This window comes from Mytilus edulis, chromosome 11 (genome assembly GCF_963676685.1).
Source record: "Mytilus edulis chromosome 11, xbMytEdul2.2, whole genome shotgun sequence".
Lineage (NCBI taxonomy): Eukaryota > Metazoa > Mollusca > Bivalvia > Mytilida > Mytilidae > Mytilus > Mytilus edulis.
The window spans coordinates 82,948,287-82,964,987 of NC_092354.1; the positions used below are offsets into that span (position 1 = coordinate 82,948,287).

General features: G+C 31.8%; 1 protein-coding gene across 19 annotated transcripts in view; it reads left to right on the plus strand.

Moving 5' to 3' along the window:
* LOC139496443 (tight junction protein 1-like) overlaps positions 1-16,701 on the plus strand; it is a 100,174-nt gene that overhangs the window by 52,442 nt on the left and 31,031 nt on the right. For 14 of the 19 annotated variants that reach the window (XM_071285041.1, XM_071285038.1, XM_071285042.1 and 11 more), the window contains 13 exons: positions 365-468; positions 829-967; positions 1,914-2,138; positions 2,633-2,780; positions 4,328-4,357; positions 4,751-4,907; positions 5,517-5,619; positions 6,405-6,456; positions 7,559-7,729; positions 8,399-8,544; positions 15,159-15,209; positions 15,652-15,747; positions 16,307-16,392. In XM_071285041.1, the coding sequence (XP_071141142.1) occupies positions 365-468; positions 829-967; positions 1,914-2,138; positions 2,633-2,780; positions 4,328-4,357; positions 4,751-4,907; positions 5,517-5,619; positions 6,405-6,456; positions 7,559-7,729; positions 8,399-8,544; positions 15,159-15,209; positions 15,652-15,747; positions 16,307-16,392 (1,508 nt within the window). The remainder of the gene's footprint in view (positions 1-364; positions 469-828; positions 968-1,913; positions 2,139-2,632; positions 2,781-4,327; positions 4,358-4,750; positions 4,908-5,516; positions 5,620-6,404; positions 6,457-7,558; positions 7,730-8,398; positions 8,545-15,158; positions 15,210-15,651; positions 15,748-16,306; positions 16,393-16,701) is intronic. The other 5 variants (XM_071285039.1, XM_071285046.1, XM_071285047.1 and 2 more) reach the window with 1 other exon arrangement.

Sequence of the window (16,701 nt, forward strand, 5' to 3'; positions counted from 1 at the left end):
GTAACCTTTTTTGGCAAAATGTTAACTTGACTGTAGAATATATAAACCAATTTCTGACCCTGCAAAACCCTCATGGGTAGACAAGATTGTTAAAAACTACTGTTGTCGTATGCTGATAAATATATATGAATAATGTATAAATTATTGTTAATAATAGGCCCAAAAGTAAAGAATAGAAAAAAATGGTTTGCTAAAATATCATTGATGATGATAATAAAAAAGTTGAGAAAAATGGGCTAAAATTTTAAGTATATAAAAATGAAAAACTCACACACTTTCATTAATTAAACTAAGTTGCTGTTTGTTTTAATTCATCTAACATTTGTCTTTATATATATAATGATGTGTTTTGGTTTTGTTTCAGATTTTGGAGTTGTACTAGGCTGTAAATTCTTTATAAAAGAGATTTACTCTGGTTCCCTGGCTAGAGAGGAAGGGACATTACAAGAAGGGGATACAGTATTAAAGGTTTGTTCAACTTCATCATGTTTATCTGCATTTTACTTAAAAATGGCAAATTAAAAAATAATGAAGTGACCCTATACACTCTCAAAAAGATTTTCAGGATATACCTTTAAATCCTCAGTCAATATCAGCCCTCCGTCTTTCTATTCAATGCCTAACTAGAACTCTTGATACACCATGTTATTATGGAATAAGCCATATATTATTCTATATATAACATTGTATAAACTGGGCTTTTCAGTGCAGCGAGAAAATCCCACAACCATAGATTGGTGGTCCTCAGCTGGCCCCTTAATACAATAGTTTACTAGTTTCTTGAACATGGACGTTACAGTCATACTAAACTCCATTTGTGTATTTCAGATTAACAATACCCCTGTAGATAACCTGTCTGTCCATGAAGCCAGAAAACTTATTGAGAAGACGAAGGAGAAATTACAACTGTTTGTTACCAAGAAAAACTTAGAGAATAGAAGGCAAACAAACAGGCTTCAGGATGACGGTAAGATTTGCTATAAACATTGTGGGGGGGGGGGAGGGGGATAGAAGGCAAGGAATAAGGGTATGAACAGATTGCTTTCAAAACATAGTTGCACACAAAAAGGAGAAGGTCCGGTAAGGACCGATTTTGGCCTCAAATTTCAGGTTCATCTGACGAAAGATTTTGACCACTTTTTAAACACTTAAGTGTCTATTTTATTTGAATTAATTAGTTTATGTGAAAGATTTTAACAGATTTAGTCATTAAAAACGATCCGATTCAAGCTCAAATATGAAAAATCTACCTAATATGCTGAAAAATGTCACTTTTCAGATGGTTTTTGGTAAAAATGAAAGTGGCCGCATCCGTGTTCATCCTCAACCTTTACATATGTTATGTATTATCATAAAAATACAACTTACATTGCAATATTAAGGATGAACACGAATGCGACCACTTTCGTTTTACACGAAAACCGTCTAAAATTTAACTAAAATGCTAGAATTATGAGGATTTCAGTAATTTAGCATGACTTAATGGTGCTAGTACCGGATATATGTGCATTGTATTGTCAAAAACAGCCCATATTTATGTAGCAGAAGCATTCTACTGTCCAATAAATAACTAAAGGTTTACATTTTAACAATTTTGTAAAACTGCTATAATTTGGGGCCAAAAAGGGGTCTTACTGAACCTACTCCTTTAAAAAAAATGCAGTCAGGTTTCCTTTCATCTTTTCTCTGGGGATTAAAATATATTGTAAGTTTTTTTAATTATTGGAAATTTTCAAATTTCTTTCAAATATTTTTGATGAAATCACTTTTAGTTATTTACATGTAAAGAGTGTCTGAAATCCAACATGTTAATTTTGGTAGAAACATTGTTTTAATCTGAATAAACTGGTTCTGAAAATTTTTATGAAAACGTCTTATAATCAGCTATATTATTATTATTTTTATTTTGACAGAGGCCTCCCTTGGTTATGGAACATTGCAAGGAACGCTGCAAACACAGAAAAGTGAAATAGATAGTGTCAACATCTACCGCCCTAATGGGCCTCTGGAGGAGGTATATAAACAAGACATTCCACGTGGAGCCTACCCTCCCAGTGAGCATGCCCGGTATGACGGGAGGTATATCTACGACCATGAGGGACCTCCAGTGCCTCCTCTTCCAACAGGTGTAGACCCTAGTAAGTCATTTAACTTATTTTGTCAATTAAGGTTGTACATAACACTACAGGGAGATAACTCTGTAAAATCAGCTGAATGTTTAATCAAGTTCTATTTTTATATTATATACCTAGAAATGATAACAGTACAAGAAGGACAATTGAACGTCACCAATTATAACATTGGATTTAAAAAAATCATTGAATACAATTAGCATTAGTTTCAACCTAGTGGGTTTTCAGCTGAACCACTAGACAGGAATAAGTGATAATTATCCTGACAATTTGTGACATTTGAACTATTGACATCATACAACAATCACTTTTCCTTTGTGGCATCAAAGATTTTCTCTTGTGATGTTAACATTTTACAGGTATTTCTGTGATACCCAGTAATGGCGGACAAGAAGCAATGAATTGTATTTGAAAGTAATCCAACTTTTTTTGGAAGTTTTTTCCAGACTTAATGCTGATTATTCTAATGTTGTATATTAAACTATGTGTTTATTTTATAGATGCTCCCCCTCGACCACCAAGCCCAGGAAAAGAAGCATTACGCTCCGATGATTTTTACAATTCTCCTCCACAAAATGATGGTTACTATAGTGACAGACCAGAATCTCACATGGACAAAGCTCCAACAAGGAGACATCACCACGACGAGTAAGTTCAAGATTTAAAAAAAAAATAAGAAAAACACTAAAAAAAAACAGGTTATGGTCATTATATGAGTAACAATTTTCTTTGAGAATTTTAATGGTTGAAATCTTATTTTCATATCAGGGACAAAATTTGTAACATTCTTATCCATTAGTACTATAAATTCAGAAATTATTATGTGCAGTTATTATTTCGATTTTAATTTTAGACTAAAATGCGATTTTGATTTTTGCAATATTGAGAAAAATCCAGTTTAATTCATATAAAAAATGTCAAAATGCATGTTTAAATTATGCAGATAATAACCCTGTCGCTTTTTCGCAATAATAAAAACATAACAATAATTTTTGAATTTCCAGTATTAGGTGGATAGTTAGCTCATTGGCAATCATATCTCCTAATTTTGATATCAGATAATAGGGAGAAAATGAAATAAGAAATAAGAAAATTGTTGCTCATAAGGACTTTCCAGAATTATCATATTGGAGAGTTGGAAGGCACTTTATTAAAATTTGATTGGTGGTGGTTATTTAAGAAAGATTGCTTGAACATATAAGGGAAATATCCAACTAAAAAATAATGCATGGTGGTGTCAAATAAAAAGTGCCTTTCAAATCCCCCATACATTTATTTTTGGAACAGCCCTAATTAAAACAGAATTAGAGAAAAATGTGAATTAACCTTAACAAATGTATAAACCATCAAGAGAGTTGATGCACACAATGCAAAAGGAATATCACACATGCACTTAAGGTGGTACCAAACACTTTATATTCCTTTTACAACACAATGTCATTAAAACGTTTAGCTAACTTTACAGAGTTATCTCCCTGTAGTGTTAGGTACCACCTTAATATAGAAATACATTTTATGGCTTATAATCATACATTTCACACTTGATATTAAGTCATGCTTGTTTAAATGCTGCAATAAATGTTATGATGACTAAGTTTGATCTGAACATTTTTATTATTAACTTCTAATAAGATTTAATTATGTATAACTTAAGTATAAAAATGTAAATTTGACCAATATTTATTGCAGTATCAATAACATTAAAATTTAAACAACTATTTGCAAATGATCATTGAGGGCATTTTTGTATTTGCTTTTCGACTTTGCTTCCATCATGACAATTTCTTATATAACTGCACGGTGAAGAAAACAAGCTTTTCGAAATCTACGAAAATTTGGATAAAGGAATATATAACACATGATGCTAGCACTACAGCACAAAAAATATAGAAATACATTTAATTGCTTAAAATCCTTATAATCATACATTTCACACTGGTACTTCCAAAATGCTGTTGTTCTAAATTTATTTTATTTCTGTGGGTAGTTGGGGTTAAAAAAAGGGCCATCCTTGGAAAGGGGGCATAGTATTTTTTGTAACAACCCTGATAAGTCATACTTGTTTAAATGCTACAATTAATGTAGTGATTGCTAATTGTGAATTTTGTACCAGTAAAAATAAATGACAACTCCACTTAGACATTTGCATAGCTTTATTTATACACGCTAGATATCATCACCTTACTTTATTGTAGGAGATACGTCGGCAAGAGAAATGATATCATGTAAGTATTCTCACCTTTGTGTACTTTATATGACCTTGGTGACCTTTGTTAGCAAGTCAGTAATCGTCAGTCAGAAGATGACAAATGTATCCTATCCCGTTGAAGACGCGTTGATGGTCGTCAGCTGTTGTCTGCTCATTGGTCAGGTTGTTGTCTTTGACATATTCCCCATTTCCAATCTCAATTTTATTAACAAATTCATGCTGAGTTCAGTCAGATGTAAATAAAACTTCTGTTAACCAATCGTTTTAATCTTCAGTCAGATGTAAATAAACTCAGTAATTAGTAATTAGATAATGTTGATGATTAGATAAGGGCAGGTAACTCTATATTAAGTTTAACACAGTTATTTACCATACAGAAGTAATATAGTGAAGGATTTGTTCATTTCAGCTCTGATCCAAGGTTTGTGTTCTTCCATAAGCAGCCTGACTTAGGATTAGGATTGAGGCTCGCTGGAGGGAATGCAACAGGGATATTTATAGCCTCTGTACAGCCTGGCAGTGGTGCTGCTGATGTGGGGCTCACTGAAGGAGATGAGATTTTATTGGTAAGTATATAACATGGGACTCACTGGAATTTTGATAGTTTTTCAATCTTCAGGAATGTGCATACAGGTTCCATCTAATTATTGATTGTGTGATCTAAGTTCAGTTACAAATTTTTCATACATATTCAGGACATACAGCTGTTGAAGACAGATGTAAACAGTTTATGAAGTTTATAGATTATCAATTGTTTTCGTTGCCATATTTTTGTGAGGGCTATTCCAGAAAAAAATTATGGGGGGGTTGGAAGGCAGTTTTTGTCAGCACCCGCCACCCAGACAAATGTAATTGAGAATTATATGGCATTAAAGTGTGAAAAGTTGCTCTGATACCCATCACCCATGTATTATTAATACAATGTGCCTTCCAACCCCCCCATGCATTTTTTTTCTGGAATAGCCCTGAATTAAAAGTAGATGGATTTAATTAATGGCATAAAGATGCTTTTTAAATGATTTTTGTACTAAGAACTTGTTATTTGTAGTTTTGTATATTTTGACAAAGTGCCAAGCATATGATTATAAGTATCTGCTGCTTGTGCAAAGTTGTAGGATTTTGTGTATACTTTGGAAACTGTGATAATTAAATACTTTTGAACAACAATTTTACAGGCAAACAACAAAGAAATTCATGGTTTATCCAGAGAGGAAGCAGTGACCTATTTAACAAGCCTGGAAGGTCAAGTTCAGATGCAAGTTCACTATAAAAAAGAAGGTATTTTCATTATTTATATTTACATAAAGTCAAAAAATTTGAAACTGTTTTTTAAGTGCATATAATAACCTTTTACTAGCTATGGGCTAAACATTTTAAGTTGATCAGTTTAAGAAGATAAAACTCATACTACAACTTGAAAAACATTTTGACCAATTGTGGCAAAGCCTTTTGAATAAGCACACTTAATATGACAGAAAGGCAAAGTTAACACTTGGTTTTATCTAGATGAATTTCAATACTTTGGGGCCTTGGTTGCTGTCTTGACTAACAGATTAATCTACAGTTCTTACTTATCTGATGATTTTATGATCTTGAGTTATCAAGAACCTGAGGTCAAACCTACTCCTAGCAATGTGCGTTCAACTGTGATCTTAAATAACTTGCAATATTTCCTACTGAAGATTACCCTTATTTCTCCAACAATGAAAATAAACACTATCAACTTGATATGAAATAGCCAACAGTGCTTACAGTGCTGTCAATTAATCTAGGAAATTAAAACTATTTTCGAAGTGGGCATAACATCAGGCAAAATTAAACAAGTTGTTATGGGCCATCCGGAAATAGCTGATAGATAAAGAACAAGGATGAAAGCCTTTTTGCCTTTTTTTTTTTAATGTGTATGCAATGATTTTGTGGTGAATCTTGCCTTTCAATTTGAAAGATAAATATATGCTGGTTTGTCATAGAAAATATCATTTGATTTACACTTAATACAATATTTGACCTTTAAAATTTTTATTATGTGATAGCCAGTAAATATGATTATTTTTTTTCTTCAGAATATGACAGAATAATGGCCAGTAAAGAGGCTGGGGATTCATTCTATGTCAGGTATGTAACTTGTCCATAAAGTTATGAGCCGCCTCAGATAGAAATCAACCTCATACAAGGCCTAGCATACATGTACATGTGTAACACAATCAACCTCATGCATGTACATGTGTAACACAATCAACCTCATACATGTACATGTGTAACACAATCAACCTCATGCATGTACATGTGTAACACAATCAACCTCATACATGTACATGTGTAACAATCAACCTCATACATGTACATGTGTAACACAATCAACCTCATACATGTACATGTGTAACACAATCAACCTCATACAAGGCCTAGCATACATGTACATGTGTATGACTTTAATTATATTTGGAACATTAAGATCCACAGGAAAAGATTAATTTTATCCATAGTAATCCCTAGAGATTTGAAAAGGGTTTACAGATGTATTGATATTCATTTGCAAAATGTCGATTTCTATCCGACCCTGCTCAAATGTTTAAGTCCTTACAAAGTTGATATGTGGTGTCAAATCCACCACACCTCCTTGAAAAAATATGGTGGTAGTGACAAATTTTGATTTTGAATTTTTGAGTTTCTTTTTATTTTCACTGAAACTGTTAAGAGAGTTTGATTTTCACGAATCATAAAAAAGATGTGATATGATAGCCAATGAAACAACTTTTTATAAGTGAGTCTAAAAGCAACAATTAACAATGCATGGACTCATTATAATGGATCATAAAATACACATATTTCATATGCTGTGTATGTGTAAATAGTTTTACTAAATATCATATACTAAACAAATAAACCAAAATATTGTCTAGACATATTGCAGGTTTCAGCTTGATGATATTCAGTATCAAAATACAATAGTACAATTAATATTCTGTATTTCTTATTAATCACTATTACAAAGAGCCTGAAGATACAAAACTGAAAAGTCGGAGAAAAACTGGAAACACAAAGAAAAGAAGTCCAAAAAATTCAACATAGAAAACTTAAAATTCAGCAACACTAACACCATCAAGCAAAAAGTAAACTTCAAAATAGATATAAAACTGCAACATCAATGATAAAAATATCGATTTATTTGAAATATGTATATACAAAAGATCTTAATGTTTTCCATTTTTTTCAGAGCTCATTTTTCGTTAGAAACTGCAGAACAAGGAGAATTATCTATAAACCACGGCGATATTTTCCTGGTCAAGGATACACTATTTAGAGGAAGTGTAGGGTCATGGCTAGCTGTGTCACTTGGCAAAAATAATAAAGAGAACAAAAAGGGAATCATTCCTAATAGAACAAGGTAATTTTGTTGTCATTGAAGATGAATGTCATATACTTTTGTTACGTACAATTTATTGCTATTTGTTAGAATGGATAGTTTAGTATAAAAGGACTTTCAGCCCAACAAAAAAAGACCCAACCAAAATACCATAGTCTTCAACAACAGACAGGCGTTCAAAAACTATGAGTCAACTACTGTACTAGTCAAAAACTAACATGGATAAATATAACCAAGAACATTTCCATTATTGCTAACTTGAAGTGTTCTATAATCTGCATCCATACCTAGCTATTTCAATACCACATCTTTTTTATATGTTTACATACCTGAATTTTGTAACTTTGCATAGGTATAAAAACTGCATATGATATACCATTAAAAGAAAAGAAAAAAGATACCAAACATGTTCACTCCAGGGCAAAAAAGCACAATGGTACCCTGGTACTATATTTTCTACTATGGTGCTATCTTGGATGATTTTAAATTAGAATGTATAGTGGTCATGGTGTGCTATACTTGTTGGAAAACCAGTGCTATGTTGATTTCCCTGGTGCTGTTTGAAAGTTCTGGGGAGAAAACAAATTGAAAATGCCATTGAAAAAATTGAAAAAACAATGACAAAACAGCAAATAATACATTGATACTTAGATTGTCAGTGATATAATAAAGCGTCTTTTTGATTTACAGAGCAGACGAGATTATGGGAACACAACAGACATCTGAAGCAGACAAAGAAAACTCACCGGCTAAAGTGGGGAGGGGCTTGTTTAAACGTAAAACTGCCCGGCGGTCCAAGTCTCTTGGCAAGGATCACTGGGAAGATGTTATATTTTGTAAGTCTAAAAAGCCTTTTGATTGGTTCAAAAGGTTGCTAAGGAAATTGTAGTGTAGTCGTAGTATAGCTATTGTAAAAGTGGAATTGGAAACTGATGCAAAACATTTCTGAGATTATATGTATGTTTGAGCAAGAAGGAAAAAAAAATCTAGAAGCTTGTCAGATTAAAATTTTATTCTGAATAGTATCATATAACATTTGACAGTTCTATAAATCTGTCTGTCTTAAAAGCACAGCTCCTGATGATTTTTACGATTTTGAGTTATCCAAAATCTTAAGTCAAGAGTTTTAAGTGATCCAGGTTAATGCATTAAGATTTGAAGTGAACCAGAATCACGACTTCCAGAATCATTAATCGCGATTCTACGTAATCCTGCATACTGTGGATTCATTTATTTTCGTGGTTTAATACCAGATCGTGGATGAAACAAAACTTGGAAATTTTCAGAGTTATTTTATTTCACGGTTTTGCCAAACTTTAGAATATTTGTCATTGGTTGAACAATTGAATTTGTGGTTCATCCGTACCCACGAAATCCACGAAAATTGGTATCCAATGAATTATTATTATGAATCCACAGTATCAAGATTATAATTGACCCAGGATTGCAAGTTTCCAAGTTCACCCATAAATATATATATATATAATATACTCATATGGTGCTAGTTGATATATTGTTTAATGTTTGTATATGTTATATTGTTAAGTTTATGTTGTTGTTATTAAATTTGTTTTATGTGTCTATGTCTTTCCATTGTCTATTTACAAAGGGGGGATAATTTTTTGTGGATTTTATGCGTAAGGTTTTAAATATCCAACTCAATACGAATTTGCTATAGATTTGTAAACAAAATTTGTTAGGAAATCCAGTATCCATACATTTCTAATTTTCTTTAATCCACAAAAATGTGTATCCAAGAAAACAAGTGAATCTTCAGTACTTGTACAGCCTGTCTGTACGTATAGGCTATATTTATGTTTTAAAAAATATTAAAACTTTAAATAACTGTTCAAGAAAAACTTCAGGTTTGTTAACATTTAAGTTTATTCCAAGTATACTTTTCTTAATGGATACTTACACAAAACATATAATTTGCTGCTTTGTCTTTAGCAATGACAAAGAATATCCCTTAACTACAAGTCCTTTGTTGTTTTACCTAACATTGATGTGGTTTTGTGGTTTTTAGCTGATGATGGTGGTAAGTGTATGTCACCTGTAGTTTCCTCAGTTGCTATGACAACCTTTTAGTTTTTAGCCATGCTGCTTTTGTCATTCTATTCTATGTATCATTTGACCTCTTGACCTTAAAATTATTTACACAACAGCTCTTGTGGATTTTGTTGTTTTCACCTGTCCACACTGGACTGTCCACTCTTGACCACTCAAATTTAATCTCAGATTTAAAAAAAAAAAAAAATAATTAGAAAACTTATTTTACGCACTAGTACTGTTTATTTTATTCCTGTGGTGTAAAGGTGAAATAAAATATTTATATCAAAGTTATTTCCCTCTGTGGCCAATCTCACTATGGACAGGTGGAAAAAAAAACTCCATGTGAGCTGTTGTGTAATACATGCCATCATTGTTCACAAAGCAGTCATTGTGCCACATTGAATGTCTGTCGTCTGCTACAAAGAAAAAGAATTTGCATGAACATGTCATCATCCTTTTTGATAGTTTCAGTAGTGTTAATAGCTTAAATAGCTTATATATATTATCATACCATGGTCGAGATACACAATAGACATTTGCATTGGATGTTTATCAAGAAGTGATCAACCAATCATATCATCATTTTTGTACATCATTGTCATGCATCATAGTAAATATTAAGGTCTCGCTCTATTTAAGGAATAGTAGGAATAGTTAAAAAGAGTTACCACTGTCAGTTAGAGATTTAATGGTTATGAAAGGTGTTATCAGCGAGCAGAGCAAAGCTAGATTTAACAGTTGTGAACATCAAATTATAATTGAAAGAGTCAATTCTTTACTTACAATATTATTACTGTAAATTCAGAAATTATTGCGCTGTTTTTATTATTGCGAAAAATGCGACAGGGTTATGATCGCAAGAATTCAAACTCACATTTAAAAAAAATTATGCGAATTAACAGGTTATTTCTCAATATCGCAAAAATCTAAATCGTATTTTCGTCTAAAATGACAAAATCACAATGATAATGCATGTAATAATTTCTGTATTTAAAATATTCCTGTTTTATTTCAATATTTATGTATCCCAGAATCATCAACAGGCCCTATTCATCATTGTTGCCAAAGACTTTGACCTTCAACCATTTGAGGGCAGACATCATCCAATCAAAAATAGCTTTACATGTTACATTGCATTAGAATAATGATCAAAGTACTCAGAATACTGATGGAATGATAGAATAGCTTTAATTGTCAATGTTTGATACTTACACAATCAATATCATTGCACATCAAATAGAGTAGATATATTATTGATAATTATATAGCAGTCCATTTCTTAGTTCTATGCCTTTGTGGTAATTAGTAAGACCACTAAATCTGCTTTTTTGTTTCCCAGTAGGATGGAACAATATGACATTTGAACCATTATAGGAGGTCAGAGAACAAGGGTTAAGGGAGATTACTCTTGAATTGTTTGTATCAGCAATTTTTATGTCCCACTTTTTTGATGAAGTTGAAGTCCGCTCATCTTGATATTTGGTACACCGTAATATGAACCCACAAATTTTAGTGTCAAATTAAAGTTTTTACCAAAATTTCACAGTCCATTAAACATAGAAAAATTAGTGTGGGTGAGGCATCTGTGTACTATGGACACATTCTTGTTAAAAACTCAAGTGAAATGTAATTAATGCTGATTGATCTTGGTCAAATGCTGTAAAAAAACACAGCTCCAGATCTGTTTTAAATAAGTGAATATTGAACCATTTAGTTGATGTTATAATTGTAGCTGGTTTTATAAGATCCAGATCCAATCAGGACTCATGGTGTATGTATCATTGTGTGTCTGCCCTGAGTCACGTCGTCCATTCTATCATTGTGTGCCTGCCCTGAGTCACGTCTTCCATTCTACTGGGGATTCATTTATTTTCGTGGGTATCAATTTTTCGTGGATTGCTGAAAACTTGCATCTTCTTGGACATTTGATTTCGTGGTTTTCTCAATCTCTATATGCAAAGCCTATTGAAAATAAGCTATCTGTTGAACATTTGAATTCGTGGTTCACCAGTACCCACGAAATCCACGAAAATTGGTATCCAATGAATAATAATAAATCCACAGTATATAAGGATTGTGGATCACGTCAACCATTATTCCTAACTACTATAATCATTAGTCGGGGATATTATTGTGTGCCCTGTTGTCACACACACCATTCTACATAAGACCATCCATAATCCTAAGTCAGAGATGTCATTTGGAGAATTTGGATACAATTTAATAGAACAATTGAACCACACATAATGTAGTTTATTAAATTTTATTGGATATTTTCATCCATAGTTGGAATGCCAACATGGATTTGAAAGAAAGAAATGTATTTTAAAGATAATGTTGAAGCTAAGCCTGTGTTTTCACAATAATTCAAAGTAATGCCTTTAGATTAGATCATATTGGTTCTCCAAGTTTCCAAATTCTTCTATATATATATATCTCAATATGAATCATTTCACAGTGTGTATTTTTCACAATATCATATCGCTTTATCACAGAGATCTCACATGCATCACGAATCATAAAAAAAACTAAGTTTCTGCAATCTATTCAAAGGGAGATAACTTGTTATTTTAGGCAACAATTATTATGGTGAGTTCTCTGATTCCAGACATAGGAAACAGATAAGTCATAGCTTTCAGATGGATATGTAGTTCTAATAAAGGTTAAAGACTAGGGTTTACAACACAGGAGTTGGTTTCACAAAAAAATTTGCGACTAAGATTGATCCTAAGTCATGAACAATTCAGTATACTTTTTTTGGTGAAAACGACTCCTGCATTATTGCAAAAAAAACCAAAAAAAAACTGTCAAGAATGTCCACCCCCTCCAAGAAGGCACTTTATTGTAACCTCAAAAAATTGAAATAGATTATACCCCCACCCACCTGTAAATGACCACAACACATGTAAAAACCTCAAAATCAATAATATTACACTTTTATCGACATACTGACACCCAACTCCTGCACTGGGGCACTACCTTCATCATCCGTTTTCTTTGAAATACATTTACAACTACCCACATTTTAACAATAAGCTTATCTTGGAGTGGAGTGGAGGGGCCTTGCAGCATATTTTCAATAATAGAAAACAAAATTGGCATTCAAATGTCTTCTATTGTTCAAAGATTGATTTTGGATAATTACTGTATTAACACCCTACATTTTCCACTATTCTCATACACAATATTAAATGTCTTATTTCTTGAGTTTATGATAAAATTACATTATAAAAGAATTACTCTGAAAGCTATGACACTATTTCTTTGGTGAATCAGTATCCTAAAACACAGCATGATGAAAACTATGTATCTATTTTTATCTTGAAATTCTATTTCTTTATGTATATATATACATATATGGAATGAACTTATAACGGGAATATATACACTCCTATAACAAGTTCTTAACTGAGTTATCTACCTTGATGTTCTAGGAATATGAAAAGTTTTTATATGCTCAATCCCGAAATGGGTAAATAAAAAAGATTTTCAATCACAATGAAATGAAATAGAGAGGATTTGATGTAACAAATCACCGTAGCAGAAAAAAGCATATGCCAGTTCAAAATGATCCCTTGCATCAGTGGGACTTGCTGCAGGATTATTCAGAGGGGGGTCTACTTGATGAGTGAGACATAGATTCAACTTTAATAAAAATAAGAAGATGTGGTATGATTGCTAATGAGAACTCTCACTCAGAGACCAAATAAAGAACAAGGTTTGCAACCAACAATGAGCTTTGCATTCTGTCTTAATGCATATCATCTCTCAACCTTTCTTAACACTATTGTCAATCTTTGGTGACAATTGTAGTTTGACCAGACCAATCAAAATTCTTTGTCTATAATGCATGATCAGGGCCAATAGAACACATGTAATCCCACATCTAGTATAAGTTTAGCTTATCGATCAATTGATTGTTGTGTTTAAAAATCTTTTTTTAAGCTATTTTCACATTTCTTGATCGGTGTGAGAAAAATAGTTCTCTTCACTAGTGAAAAATCTGTTCTCGGCATATGATTGGTCAAATTTAATTGTGACGTTTAATTTTCTTATTTTCTTATTTTCTTCTGAATTTTCCTATTATGATGTCATGAAAAGTCGTCCATGCCTGATGACACCACATAAAAAGTACACAACTTTCTTCAAATCATGGAAAAGAAAGGAAAAAAATCATTAGAGAAACAGATTCCACCACTGTATCTTGTGTTTAACGATATTTCTCCACTCTCAATAGTTAAATTTTAATTTTTTTAAAAGCTTGGCAAGCCTCACGCTTTAAATATTAAAATTTAATTGTCTCAAGTGGAGAATTTCATAACACACTTGTTGCAGTTATGGAATCTATTTTTTTTGCATTCTTGGCTATATGGTGTTAGCCACTTGTTATTAGTGGACAAAGCTGGAGAACCTTCTACAGGATTGTCAATGAGACAAACGAAGTGGATGTAAGCAATAGATGTGTTCATAACACTACAAGTTTAAATTTCACTTTCTTCTATGAATTTAAAATCAGGGGAATTTTAGTTGGCGTTTTGTTTGTGGTTTTGGACTTAGAAGGGGCAGGGCCTTGTACAATGCATGCAAAGGGTTAATTTGTAGGTAAATTGTCCTCCATGGATATAAGACAAATGTAAAATTTTCCTGATATAAGATATCATCTTCCTGATATAACTTTTCTGTTTTCAAACCTTATATAACGCCTTCTCTTTCTCTTTTATCTTCAATAAAAGAGATGTTGGTATTGTAGCTTGAAAAGTATGAGACAAGAAGGCTATTTTTTCGAAGAGAAGAATAGCAATTTCATTTTTATGAAATGAAAGATTTTTTCTTTCAAAGAATAGTAGTTTTTGCTGTATATTCCTATTCTTATGACCTATTCTTTATAAAGGAAACAAAGGATGACATATTTTGCATGTAACATTATTCCAAGCTATATTCTAAGATCTTCTAAGTATAGAAATAGGCATGTTCAATACGGTATATTATATATTCAGGTTAAAAGAACTTATAAAATAAGATACTTATGCCATCTAAGTAATTTTCTCTTGTACATTTGTCTTACACAGAATGTATTGTTGAGTAATTGTTAAAGAAATATTTGTTTTAAACATTAGAGCAAGAATGATCTGTGTTATCTAGAGTCTTTCATTATGTTTATGAAAATGGTTGGCACAAACATTTGATTGATTTAAATAGTTATGTCCCTTTACTTGTCTAACTTGATGATATAGGATAGAACAATTAATGTTAACAACACTAACGGAAGTATTTTCTAGGTATGATAAAGGTTTTTGATTTTCTTACAGTCAGTTTACTGTTATTCATTGGTATTTGTACCGGTTTTTTTTGTTTTTTTTATGTTGTTTCATTTTCTGTTTTTTTTTTCTTTTAACAGCTAATCTGACAACAAAGTTTCCAGCTTATGAGAAAGTTCTGATAAGTGATGGTGAGAAATTTTGTTTTTGTCATTATCTTGTCACTAATAAAACAAACTTTAGTTTAATGGTTTGAAGTTTGATATATTTAGTATTCCAAAAAACTAAAAATGCACATCCAAGATACAAAAGATACCAAACTAATTCTACAAAGTGAAACTGACATCACCATAGCAAAGAACAAACAACAACTTCTGAACTTCAGATTTTAGAATCTTTACAAAGAACACATGCAGTCATAGAGTTCCTCACAATTGTTATCAGTCAATCAAAATCTGGATTGTCATCAACACACAAACAAAGAACATAAAAAAATGATATATATGAAATAATTATATATGTATAAAATAGTGTAATTCTCATTTTTTTCCCATGCAATATGAATAAATTGAAAACATACATGCAATATAATTATATTTGAATAATTTTTTTAACACGTTTTTCTATTTACAGTAAACTTTGTTCGTCCTGTTGTGATATTTGGTGCTTTGTCTGACGTAGCTAGAGAGAAAATGCTGATGGAATACCCAGATCGATTTGAATCACCACGTAAGTATAGTACATAGTGAGATAGTAATAACGTGTCTGATGCATTGAAATGGAAAATGCTGATGGAGAGTTCTCGAAAAATGGTGGTCCTAAGATTTGACCACCAAAATTTGCAAAGGACCATCACAATTTCAGTATTTTGCAACAGAAATAATAGTGAATACCAGCATATACCCTGAAGGACCACCAGGGTAAAAAAAAATCTAAGAACTCTGTACTGATGGAACATATTTAAAAAAAAAACTTTCAATAAACTCAGTAAAAGAGAAGAAGAAATATATGTATACAATTGACAAAAATATTGCTATGAAAAACAAATGTAAACATCAGTTTCTCCTGAAATACAATGTGACTTTACCCTTATACAAATTCAGAAAAAGTTGTTGACAGACACTTAGTTATCATAATACTATTTTGATTTGTTTAATTACAAAAAAATACATCTCTTAAGCAAACATCAAACTTGCACGCATATTAGAATTATGATTGGTTAGTTGGTCAATATTTTACAATACTTGAGTTCTTGGATAAGTTGTTTTATAATAATTGTTTTATACAGAACAAGACAACCATGGGTCAGAAGACGAGAAGAAAACAAGATCTGGTATTATAAGACTTGGTGCAATCAAAGAAATTATCAACAAGGTTTGTCACAGATTCTTTTAACTATTAGGCCACACCAATTTGATTTCTTGTTCTACGGATTTTTGGACTCAAAAATTGGGGCGAGCGAGCGATTTGAAAATTTTAATAAAAAAATATTTAATTTGCAAATTTTTGAGGCGAAGCTTGAAGAGTAAAGGGGAGCGATTATAATTTTTTTTGTAAACATAAAATAGAATGTTTTGACAATATTAAAACTTGATTTATCACTTGTACTTAAACATTTCTTTAATTTAGGAAGTATTTTTTCCCTGTTCAACAAGAAATAATTGAATAATTAAATCTGGTCTA